The sequence below is a fragment of the Cnephaeus nilssonii genome, assembly GCF_951640355.1.
Source record: "Cnephaeus nilssonii genome assembly, chromosome: 21".
Taxonomy (NCBI): Eukaryota; Metazoa; Chordata; class Mammalia; order Chiroptera; family Vespertilionidae; genus Cnephaeus; species Cnephaeus nilssonii.
The window spans coordinates 7,759,642-7,772,605 of record NC_137092.1 but is presented as its reverse complement, the minus strand read 5'-3'; the positions used below and the strand labels follow the sequence as shown (position 1 = coordinate 7,772,605).

Below are 12,964 nucleotides of genomic sequence, written 5' to 3'. Positions count from 1 at the left end.
AAGTGTACAGTGTTTATAAAGTCTACGGGTTAAAGTGGTTTGCCATCTCAACCACAGCCTTGTGGAACTCCTGGGCCTTCGCATTTCCTCACCTTTCACTCACTGACTCACCCAAGAGCAACTTCTAGCTCTGCAAGTTTCATTTATGGTAAGTGCCCCATACAGATGTACCACTATCTTCATAACATTTTTACTATACCTTTTCTATTTAGATATGCTTTAATACACAAATACCATTGTGTTACAGTTGCCTACAGTATTGAGTTCAGTAACATGCTATATAGGTTTATAGCCTAGAGGCAATAGTCTATACAATATAGCCTAGGAGTGTAGTAGGCTGTACCATGTATGTGTTGGTGCATTCTATGATGTGTATACAACAATATCACCTAAGGTTTCATTTCTCAGAATGTATACCCATCATTAAGCGAAGCAATCATGACTGTTATTACCTATGTATGTCTGTAAACAATATATTATTGTTTTGCATGATTAAAATTTATTAAATGGTATCATACTACATGTGTCTGTGGAAATAGTGTTTGGCATCCATTACATCTTTTTTCCTAGTGTTCTTTGCTATATTGTCCTGGCTTTAAAGATAAAAACTACATTTCCCAGGTTCCCTTGCAACTATGTTTCTGAATTTGATTTGAATTCTGCTAGTCAGATGCATTTTTGTGACATTTGCAAGGCAGAATCAGAACAAATATCTCTAAGTCTAGATACTGGCTTTGAGATTTGACAAGCAGGATATGTGGGATCCATTTTTATGGTGCTGTCATAGGAGGCAAATGTGGATTTAGAGCTAACAGCAGATGTTGACAGCCTCTGATTGGTGACTTTCTGATTTTGGCAACTTATCTTACTAGCTTTCTATTTGTGGCAATAGTGATATGGAGTCAAAGGCTTTCAGGTTATAGAAAGAGGATCAGTTTCCAGTGGCCTGAGTAGTGCTTTGGAAAGCTTCATGGGCCCAACGGAAAAAATGTTTGGAGTCAAAGGCCCATCAAGAGTGAGAGCTCTGGTATCAAAATCCTGTTCTTTTGGGTTGGGATGCTAAAGGGCTGTGCTGTAGGACGAAGGATGAACTGGAGGCAAAGCAGTCCTCAAATGAACTGCAACCTAAAACATCTTGATCCTAGAAATATATATCTGGAGAAAGATAATATCCTAGGCCTCAAATTCTTCGTACAGCGAAACAAAAGGATGGAAAACACAGAAGAAAAGGAGTAGATACCATGGGAAGGCCCTGACCACATCCAGTTAGTCTCAAAAGAAAGGAAAGAGAGAATAGGGAAAATCAATATTTAAAGACACAGTGGCTTAGTTTTTCAAAATGGATGAGAATTCTGTTTTGTCGCTGATTATCTATGTAATCTGTATTTTCTCAATAGTTTTTTTTTAAAAGATTTTTCTCTATCTTGTTGGGTTTCCTCATGTAGGTTCATATTCATCAAGTCTATATCCTTAGCTATTAACCCTTTAAAGTTGCCTCTTTCCCACTCTTATCTTTTTTCCAAAGTCCCATTCTAAACTCCATGTTTCTAAACCTTTCTCTCATAGCTTCAGAATAAAGCTCTCCGCTGAATTCTCCCTTTTCAACCCTATCCTGCAGGTTTACTGTCTCTTTCCAGCTGTGTTCAGTATGTTGGTTAGCCTATTATTAATTTCATTGAGTATACTTTTCATTTCTGGAAGTTCTGTTTCAAATCAACTGCTTTTAGCCATTTAAATATCCATATCCAATATCTGTAGTTTTTGAGTATGTAATCTATGTTGAATTGGCTTGGCTTCACTTACGGTTGATTCTTGATGTGTTTTGAAATTGTAGATTGTCACTTTATATTTGGCAGGACTTTGCCTATGGGAAATCTTTGCTAGCAAGATCAAACATAACATATCTATGGAAGAACAGAGGTTTCCCACAGACATTGCCCTGCCACGCATAAGCTCACACAAGCCTGTAATACAATGGCCCTGAGACTTTTTGTGATAATGTCCTGAGAAGATAATGTCCATTGGACAAGTAACATTGAAAAGCAATACAGTTATCTGAAAGCTTGGTGTAAAGGGTGGGAGTGTTTGTTGTTGGCAGTGGTGGGCGGGAGTGCTTTCTTGCTGACATAACTGACATACTGTTTTAATTTTATATCCTTCAGATACTCACATTTGAACTGCCTTTCGGAATTCATCTACCCTTAAAATGCCACCAGCAGTTGGAGGTCCAGTGGGATACACCCCCCCAGATGGAGGCTGGGGGTGGGCAGTGGTATTTGGCGCTTTCATTTCCATCGGCTTCTCTTATGCATTTCCCAAGTCTATTACTGTGTTCTTCAAAGAAATTGAAGAAATATTCCATGCCACCAGCAGTGAAGTGTCATGGATATCCTCCATCATGCTGGCTGTCATGTATGGTGGAGGTAAGTACCCACAAAGGCCTGCTGTTTTAATATTCATAAAGCAGCCAGAGGCTCTATATTAGGTCACTTTTTTATGTCTCATTCAGTGACGTGTTTTAAAATGTTATTGCTTGAAGTTTTATGTTTAGAGTCACATTTTCATTCCTATTAGCAATGACAACTTTTGCTCTGTTAGTTCCATAGTAGTATGAAACAAAAGAGAAACTGTGATTTGCTCCTACTCAGTATCATTGAGCTTTAAAAAGCTCTCAGAAAAATGACACATGCACAACTGATTTTTCTTGTTGTTCTCCGCTAGACTCTTAAAATGTAAACAAAGATTTTTTTAAATTGATGTCAGGAGAATCAAAATAAATCAAGTTGACTTGAATAGCTAATTCAAAGTCTTTGAAAAAACACTTTTCATGGTGTTAGAATTAAAGAAATGAATAAAAACTCCTTCCGGTTCCTTGTGATAATATACCGTATTTTCCGGCGTATAAGACTGGGCATATAAGATTTTCCTGGGTTAAAAAATCGTTTTATACGCTGGAAAATACGGTAGTCCAATATATCTAATCCATTATATCTAATCCCATCAATATAGTCCAATATACCTTATTTTCCGGCATATAAAACGACTTTTTAACCCAGGAAAATCTTATACGCCCAGTCGTCTTATACGCCGGAAAGTACAGCAGTAGTCCCAAAAGCATTTCAGCTGCACCTTAAGCTTAAGTTTTACTATTCCCCCCCCCCCCCCCCCCCCCCCCGCTTCTGTCTTTGACATGTGAAGGAAATGTGAAGAATAAGTTAGTGCTTACTTAATAACGTCATTTAAAATATTGTTTGTTTCACTTTGGAACACCAAATCACAATTTAACATGTACAAGTCAAAACCTACCATAGTACTGAAAATATATAGTTACTTAGTAAGCAGATTCTATAAAGCCAACTATACTTATTTACTGGGATTGACAGTGTCTCAAGTTTCTTATTTAGGCAAGTTTTCACTTTTGATAATCTTATTTTTGGTGGCTATTTAGTACCTCAGATTATTTTCATATGTAGCTCTTTTTTTTTTTTTAATCTTTATTATTGAAAGTACTAGAGCCCTGGTGCACGGAACTTGTGCACTGGCGGGGGGGGAGGGTCCCTCAGCCCAGCCTGTGCCCTCTTGCAGTCGGGGAGCGCTGGGGGGATGCCCGACTGAGGGCTTAGGCTCGCTCCCTGCAGGCAAACATCCTTAGCACTGTTGTGGAGGTGAGAGAGGCCACCGCCACTGCGCTCACCAGCCATGAGCCTAGCTTCTGGCTGAGAGGTGCTCCCTCTGTGGGAGCACACTGACCACCAGGGGGCAGCTCCTGCGTTGACCATCTGCCCTCTGGAGGTCAGTGTGCATCATAGCGACTGGTCATTCCACCGTTTGGTTGATTTGCATATTAGCCTTTTATTATATGCAAATCATGGTTCCTGCCCCACCCCAGGTCTTCTTTACTTCTCTAGTTATAGGACTTTTATTCAACCAGATTTCAGGTGATTCTAAATGATGGCCGTTCTGTATTTCAGTTGTATTTTTTGATGTGGTTGTGGGAGGCTGCGAGTACTAGCATTTACCTATGCCACCATCTTGGTTCTCTCTTTTTATCATTTGAATCTGTAGCTCTTTAATAGCCAATATAAATATTCTACATTTTAACTGTTAAACCTGAGCCTTAGGCTTCTAACCTGGTGTCAGCTTCAACCCATTTTTATTAAGCATTATGCTTGGTATTACATATTATCTACACTAATAAAAAAGAGAAAGATGCAAATTGACCGTACCTTTGTGACGCCCACCAGCCAATCAGGAGTGAGTATGCAAATTAATCCAACAAACATGGTGGAATAATTTGCATACACAGGCTCCCAGCGGCCGGGGCGGGACACTTGCGTTGTCACCATGGCGATGATGCAGGCATTTTGCACTGCCCCAGCCGCTCTGGGACTCTGGGCAGCATGGGAAGGTAGAAGGGCGGCTCTGGGCCGGAGCAAAGGCTGTGCTGGCAGCCAGGGTAAGGAAGGCCCATTCTGCATGAATCTTCGTGCATCGGGGTCTAGTATTACGTATACTTGGTTGAGTATTACATATTACACACTAGGTTAGGTGTTGTGATCCTGTTTATAATCCTGTTGAGACAATAACATAAACTCAGGAAACGGAAGTTAGAGTCATAATTGGATTAAGTGCCTAATTTCATTGCACAGAGAAAACAGGTAACCTGATTGCCTTAGAGAAAGATAAATTGAGTGACTGGGAATGGGTGTGGGAATACATTTTTTTTCTGCTGTATATCTTTTAAATCTTTTAAATTTTGAACCTAAACCTGTTTTGTCTATTAAAGTACTTTTTAAGAGAACATAAATGCTAAATTATAGTACTTTTTTATATATGTTTTTATTGATTTCAGAGAGGAAGGGAGAGATAGAAACACCAATGATGAGAGAATCATTGATCTGCTGCCTCCTGCACAGCCCACACTGGGGATCAAGCCCGCAACCTGGGCATGTGTCCAGTTCGGGAATTGAACCGTGACCTCCTGGTTCATAGGTCAATGCTCAACCACTGAGCCACTTTTTAAAAATATAAGTTTAAAGAAAAGAAAAGGAACTTTGGACTCTATCTGCCAGGATTTCTAATCAGGTTTTAATTATGATGGCTTGAAAAATTGGTATAAATATTCTCAAGAGGTACTCCAGTTGCTCAGTTATCTTTAAGCTGACTACAGACCAGAGGTTTGCTGTTGTAATTCTGAGCTGCCAAAGAGCTTGAAAGCCACTTGCATTTTGCATCAAAAGTAAGTCATGTCAGTTCTCCTAATTGCACATGACACTTTCTTTTGGGAAAACAGTTCCTTCTTTTGTCCTCATCCAGAGATAACTAACTAGCACATTTCCCTGAATTTTGTTATAATAGGCCTATGAACTGTACCCTTCTCTTTTTCTAATTATAGCTAATTGGGGCCATCCTTCCTAAAATAACTCGAAAGACAAATTGCCTAACATGAGTCTTGTGGCAGAATTTTTACTAAATGGGTTATTTTGTTTAGATTGGCTCCTAAGTAGTATATCCCCTAAGAATTATCATAACTTTTACAAGGGCCATAATCCTTTAACTTGTGCATTTGGGCCATACCCATCCTAATATGTTTTGAGCTGTGAGTGGTTTAGTTTGCTTTTCTTCCTTTTTTTAATGCTTTGGTTCATGATGCTTGTTGGAGTATGTTTTTTAGGGGAGGAGATCTTGGTTGCCTACTGTTGTTTTATTTCCTTGAGTTGTTCCTTTTTCTTTTTTTTCTAAAATGAAAAGTGTAAATTTACGTTTTCAGTTTTTCGGTGATGTCTTAACATTTTCCATCTAAAATACTGGACTCTGGAATGGCCAGTTTGGCTCAGTGGATAGAGCGATGGCCTGCAGACTGAAGGGTCCCGGGTTCAATTCCGGTCAAGGGCACATGCCTGGGTTGCGGGCTCCGGAGGCGGCTGATATATGATTCTCTCTCATCATTGATGTTTCTGTCTCTCTCCCTCTCCCTTCCTCTCTGAAATCAATAAAAATATTTTAAATAAATAAAATACTGGAAACTTTACAGCATTAACTTATACTTCACAGAATCAACAGTGTTTTTTTTAGATAACACTCCATTTCCTATCTTTTTGAGGCATTACACCCAAGAATATTTTGAGCATTATCTGAGTTAATTTTCTCCTACAAGCATTTTTTTTTTTCTCACAGTATTGGCTAATAACACAAAACAGTAATATAGGCATGGAACCAGGTTAACTCTCTAAAAGTCATAATCAGTTCAATACCTGAGACATCTAGATGTCACTGGGAACAGTTTTGTTTAATTTTGCTTTACATTTTAGATGTCCTAATTACAAAACTTTAAACTTGGAAAAAATAATTATGTATTTAGTCTTTTTCTTTATAAAAAATATGAAATAAGCCACATTTATAATATGTAAATAATGCTCTGAAATCATATCATCATATCCGTGTGTCTGTCCAAAATTTAAAACAAAGTAAACTTACAAAATATATGTTGGTCGTATCCTAGATACATCAAGAAGCCTATGAACACCTATTACCAAGGTATTTCCAGCCTGTTCTGCCTTATAAGGGAAAGATTAAGGATCTAGTCATTTTATTTTAGTAAAATTCCATCCAGAATATCCAGATATAAAAGAAAGCAATGTTCTTACCATTACCTTTTGTTGTATGTTCATTTTGGAGGACTTGCCACTTAGTGTCATTAATGCCTTTTGTAGATGCGGGGGGCAGGTTCCTCCTCTCCTCTTGCCACTAAATGTTTGGTCCTTTCTTAGGTCCTGTCAGCAGTATCCTCGTGAATAAATATGGCAGTCGTCCAGTCATGATTGTTGGTGGATGCTTGTCAGGCAGTGGCCTGATTGCAGCTTCGTTCTCTAACAGTGTACAGGGGCTTTACTTTTGTATTGGAGTCATTGGAGGTGAGTTGCTGTTGATTCATTTTTAAATTCCTGTGATAACAGGTGTTAATTGATGAATGAATAAATGAATTGAAAGAGATTATTGCATCCCTTGTCCTAAGAATAGTCAGTAGTAGTAAATGTGTCTTTAATTTTCATCTCTTTACTAGAAAAGTATTTTTATATCTTTGTGTCTGTGTGTTTTTGTTTTAAAGAAAATGCTTATTGACCACTTTTGTATTGACCACTTTTGACTTTAGAATAATGCATGAGCCCTGGCTGGTTTGCTAAGTGGCTAGTCTGGTTTTAGAGCTCACACTTTAACCACAATACAGTATGTCCTCCAATAACAAGGATCTTTGTCTCCTTCCATTACTTATACCTTTATTTTAATTTATTTGTCTGGTTAAGTAACTCCAAATATCTCTCTGACATTTATTATAGTATGTGATTCTTTTTCCCCTCTTTCTCAGGTCTTGGGCTTGCCTTCAACTTGAATCCAGCTCTGACCATGATTGGCAAGTATTTCTACAAGAAGCGGCCGTTGGCAAATGGACTGGCCATGGCAGGCAGTCCTGTGTTCCTCTCTACCCTGGCCCCCCTCAATCAGGCTTTCTTCGGTATCTTTGGCTGGAGAGGAAGTTTCCTAATTCTTGGAGGCTTACTACTAAACTGCTGTGTGGCTGGATCCCTGATGCGACCAATAGGGCCCCCCCCAGCCAGTGCGGAGAAATATCAGCCTACAGAAACCATTCAGGAAGCTGGAAAGTCTGGTTCAAAAGTGGCAGGTGATGCAAATACAGATCTCATTGGAGAAAACCCCAAAAAGGAGAAAAAGTCAGTATTGCAAACAATTAATCAATTCCTGGACTTTTCCTTGTTCACTCACAGAGGCTTTTTGCTATACCTCTCCGGAAACGTGATCATGTTTTTTGGACTGTTTGCTCCTTTGGTCTTTCTTAGTAATTATGGCAAGAGTCAGCATTACTCTAATGAGAAGTCTGCCCTCCTTCTTTCCATTCTGGCTTTTGTTGACATGTTTGCCAGACCATCTATGGGACTTTTAGCCAACACAAGGTGGATAAGACCTCGAGTTCAATATTTTTTTGCTGCTTCTATTATTGCAAATGGACTGTGTCATATGGTAGCACCGTTGACTAACAGCTATATTGGGCTCTGTATTTATGCTGGCGTTTTTGGGTTTGCATTTGGGTGGCTCAGCTCGGTATTGTTTGAAACATTGATGGACCTCGTTGGACCCCAGAAGTTCTCCAGCGCTGTGGGATTGGTGACCATTGTGGAATGCGGTCCTGTCCTCCTCGGGCCACCACTTTTAGGTACAGTATGTCTCCCTACCTCCCCGGTTCTGTTAACATAAAACAGGCACGAAGATTGAGAAGGGGATAGAAAGCAGAGATCGCTGAGCCTTTTGCTGGGGGAGAGCAGGTCTTTCTCATTTCTGTGTCCTCGTTGCTGGCACAATGCTTCGAGCGGTGTAATTGCTCAAACACAGACTTGAGTTAAAATGAACCATCAAGCTGAAAGGGGAGTGAAATATTTTTTAAATGATGCTGTCTCTTAAAATGTTTTCTCTTTGTAAAACTTCCATGCTTATTGTAAGAAAACATGTAAATACAATGCCACCTCTAAAGCACAGGTGGTAATTTCATTTTAATAAGGGAGTTTATTTTAATAGTAATGATTAAAGTAATAGTAGTAATAATGATAATAGCTACCATGTAAGCTCATAGTGCACTGTCCTATATCTTATATCTCACCAGTCTATGAGGTAGAGACTGTTAAGAGTTCCCACTTCGTTAGTGAAGAAAGGGGCTTTGAAAAGTAAAACAATTTGCCTTGTATCACACAGCTAGTAATTGAGTATATAATTGGGAAACTATTTCCTAAAGTTATTAAATGTTTCGTCTTTTAAGTCAATGCATAAGACAGTAAAAAAAAAATTTTGGCTTTCTGAAAAGATGTAACTCCTACTTCTTTCCACCATATCCAATGAGTTGACCAATCTTGTCAGTTTTCACTTCCTAAATCTCTAATCAATATACTTTCTCCGTCTCTAGATATCTCTTATCCATAGTTCCTATTTGAGCTGCTCCAGTAGCCTCCTAACTGGTCTATCTGTATCCACTCTAGCTAGCCTTCGATCTGTTTTCTACTCGACAGACAAATGCAAATCGGATATTTCCGATAATTAGAACTCTCCAGTTGCTTCCATCTCCTTAGGGTGAAGATCAGATTCCCTTATATGGCCCACAGGGCCCTCATGGGCCCGCCCACCTTTCTCTTCAGCCTCATTTCCCACCTGCTGGCCTGTGCTCTCCTCCAGCAGCCTGGCCCTTCTCCCTTCCCCTCTTGCCCCTGTACTTCCTCCCACCACTGCTTTTGAACTCAGTGTTCTTTGCCTGGATCCCTACCCCACCCCCTCTCTGCCAGATAGCCCCTTCCTCCTGTCAGACTAGGCTTATTAGTTTACTCTTTAAGGGAAGCCTTCCTGACCCTGCTTACTGGTCCTCCCCCTATTTGCTGCTTTCAGCCCTCCTGGTAGCACTGGTCAGTTTATATGATTACTTGATTAACATCTCTCTCCTCCACTAAACTGTAGATATTATTTCCTTTGCCCACCTTTCTCCTCAGGGCCTAAGAGACCCAGTGACTGGTGTATGGAAAGGCTCAGTAAATACTCAGTGAATAATGCCCTGAGTTAGAAAACCATGTGGCAGGGGTGGGGAACCTTCTTTCTGCCAAGACCCATTTGGATATTTATAGCATCATTTGTGGACCATACAAAATTGTCAACTTAAAAATTAGCCTGCTATATTTAGTCAAACATTTAATTAACTCACCCCTAATGGCAGGCCAGACCCAATGATTGCACCAGCCTTATAGGGCCCGCCTGCAGCTGGACATTCCCCACCCCTGCCATATAAAATCCTATATATGAATTGGTTACATGAAGTCCTTCCTAGGTGTGGAGTAGGATTTTCCAGAGTTTATTCCTTGAGATGCCAATTAGATGAGATGCTAATGAATTTTACTATAACAAGGATTTCATGGCCAAAAAAAAGTTTGGAAACACCAAGTTAAATAGATTTCTTTACTACAGGACCTTGCAAAGCCTTTGCCATGCTAACTTGCATTGTGCGGCTTTAATAAGAGAGAATACGATAGGCCATTTCCCAAAACTATTTGACTTTGGAGACACCAGGAGGTATCCTGCAGCTCAGAGGTTACAGTTGCAGCTTCAGTCACACTTCCTGGGTTTAAAGCCAACTGTTCCTAACTTTGTGACCTTGGACAAGTTACTTAAGGTTTCTGTGCTTCAGTTTTTACATTATACAATGAGAGTGATAGTAGCATCTGCCTGTTGCGAGGAAGAAGCACTCAGAATGATGCAAAGGTATTATTAACATTTGGTCATTTTTGTAGCATAGGACAAGTCTTCACAGGAATGCTTTTTGGGAAGTGCTGATGTCAGAGAAAGAGCAGGAGTCTGGGAGACTGAAATTAGCTCTGTGACCTTGGGCAAGATTCCTAAACTTTTTTTTTTTTTTTAGGTTTATTTGATTTTAGAGAGTGAGAGACATCAATTTGTTGTCCCACTTATTTGTACATTCATTGGTTGACTCTTGTATGTGCCCTGACCAGGGACCAAACCTGCAACCTTGGCATATTGGGACAACACTCAAACCAACAGAGCGACCTGGCCAGGCTCTTAAACCTCTATTGCAGCAATTTTCCCCCCGAATATGTATTGAGAAAACTGACTCCAGGTGATCTCTAGTTCCTTCCCAACTCAAATATGCCAAGATTTAATTATTTTCAAGTTGTTAAAAATGACAGTATGCAGGGCCAGCCAAAATCAAGTATGACATCAATAACAAAAGGTCAGACCACTTTTAGTAGTTTCTTTTTAAACTAATTTGTCACCTGTGGGCTATTTGAGAATTGGGTTGACATCTTTCTGAGTAGGTCCTTGAATTTTATTTAGGAAAGGATATTTTATCCACGTAACTGTTTACTGGTTGGTGTTTTCAGTGTGTTTTTTTCTCTTTTGACATCTTTAGGTCGTCTCCATGACATTTACGGAGACTACAAATATACGTACTGGGCCTGTGGCATAGTTCTCATTGTCGCAGGCATCTATCTCTTCATTGGCATGGGCATCAATTATCGAATTATTGAAAGAAAAAAGAAAGCGAGGCAGCAGAAAAAGGAGAGTAAAGAGGAAGAGGCCAGTGTAGAGGGTGAGACGCCAAAAGCAATTACCAGCAAAGCAGAATCGCCAGAGCAAAAAGGCACCGAAGGAAGCCCCGCAGAGGAGGAGAGTCCCGTCTGAGCCTGTGGGCTGAAGGGTAAATGGAGCAGCTTGTGACCCAAGATCTCTGAAACGTTCTCCTGGCCTGTCATCTCCCAGTGGTGCTCAACGCAAATAGTGGACATTTGTGTGGAATCCTACCAGGTGTTCCTGATGGAATTTTTGTTTCACTCCTTACCATTAGTCCAAATTTAAAATGCCATCCTTTGGGGAGGGAGTGGTTGGCAAAGAATGAAGGGAAGAAGTCGGGTATGTTTTTTGTTTTTTTTTTAAATCTTAGCTTTTAACAGTGTCATGAAGATTATAATATGTGCCTTAAGTTTTAGTCTTTAGAATCTTTAAGGAGCCTTAACTTTTCAAACCACTCTGCTGAATTCATCTATTTTAAGTGTTCCGTTAAAAAAGAAAAATAACTTGATCGAAGCAAATCTAAAATTTAAAACTAATCTTGCTTCAGTGTTATTTGTCATACATTATCATACATTATCACTGAAAGACTGAGTAGAAATCTTGGCTGAAAGTTGGGGGTTTTCTAAAATCCTGACTGAAATATTTTCCTAGCATCAATATTTGCCTGGCATGTGTGCCTGCCTGCTATATATATAGGAAACTTAAGGCATAAAATTTTGGAAATACCTTGTCTATTCTAAACACATTGTACTCATCAACACCCCATCTGGTTTCTTTCCTTAGGATGTTTATTATTCCTTTTCAAAGATATATTTTGAGTACTTATAGATCATTGTCCCTTTTGAGATCACTTAGTATTTTTTTTTCACTATAAAAGTTAGTATTAAAATATGCAAGACTATATGTTTGTGCCTCCTTAGTAAATCCAACATCTCTAATTAAATGTAGACAGATATTTCAAACAGCAGCTGATCTCAGCTTAGGTTTTTCTAAAACCTCAGTTAAACCATGAGACTTACAATCTTTTTGTTATTGTTTTTCCCCCTTTGATCCATAGTGGTTCCATTCATATCTATGTCTAGCTTAGAGCTGTGTGTGAGATTCTCGTTCTTTGTGTGCTTAGTTGTTTTTTGTTGTTGGTTGTTTTTTTTTTCATGTTTGCTGGTTAAAAAGAGCCAAAGAGATTTGGCCCCAGGCAAACATATAAGGATAAGATTGGGAGGGATGTTGCTGAGTGTTTTTAATTCAATAAATAACTCCTTTTTTTCTGAGAAGTTTCTTAAAGAAAATTATGTTTTGGTTAGAATTATTGGACACATTCGTAAGACACATTTTCTCCACATAAACCTAAAAATTTTGTGACTCATTTCACTTATTTGAAAAGTAAAGAAATAGATTTAGTATAAGGATAGAAGGGAAGATGGACCAGAATGAAAATGAAGTATTTTTAACCTAATATCTTTAAAATTGAGGTAGAACAATGACAGACATTCAGTGACTTATATATTGTATTAAATGTATTTTAAAATATTGTTGTAATTGACAGAGTGAAAGAATACATAAAAGCCTTGTATTAGAGGCTGGCTTTTCCAAATAAACTTTTCCCCCCATTTTTTTAGAAATATTTCTTCCTCCAAATGTTTTATTTGAGGAAAACATTACTGTCTTTGTTTTCATTATTAAGATACCATTTGGCCCTTGCTAATATTAAATTAAATCATTTGGCTTATGTGCTTTGAGCTTTGTGCATATGGCTTATTTTAATTTTTCTCCTTTCCTCTTCTTTACTTAAAGGCTAGCAGGAGAGGAATTTTGAAACAACCTCTCT

The 12,964-nt window shown here is 38.9% G+C and overlaps 1 protein-coding gene across 3 annotated transcripts in view; it reads left to right on the top strand.

Annotated features, from left to right (window-relative positions):
* SLC16A1 (solute carrier family 16 member 1) overlaps positions 1–12,875 on the top strand; it is a 30,918-nt gene extending 18,043 nt beyond the window's left edge. For all 3 annotated transcript variants that reach the window (XM_079760474.1, XM_079760473.1, XM_079760475.1), the window contains 4 exons: positions 2,163–2,423; positions 6,771–6,914; positions 7,367–8,230; positions 10,976–12,875. In XM_079760474.1, the coding sequence (XP_079616600.1) occupies positions 2,207–2,423; positions 6,771–6,914; positions 7,367–8,230; positions 10,976–11,247 (1,497 nt within the window). In that variant the 5' untranslated portion in view covers positions 2,163–2,206 and the 3' untranslated portion in view covers positions 11,248–12,875. The remainder of the gene's footprint in view (positions 1–2,162; positions 2,424–6,770; positions 6,915–7,366; positions 8,231–10,975) is intronic.
* The last annotated feature ends 89 nt before the right edge of the window (positions 12,876–12,964 follow it).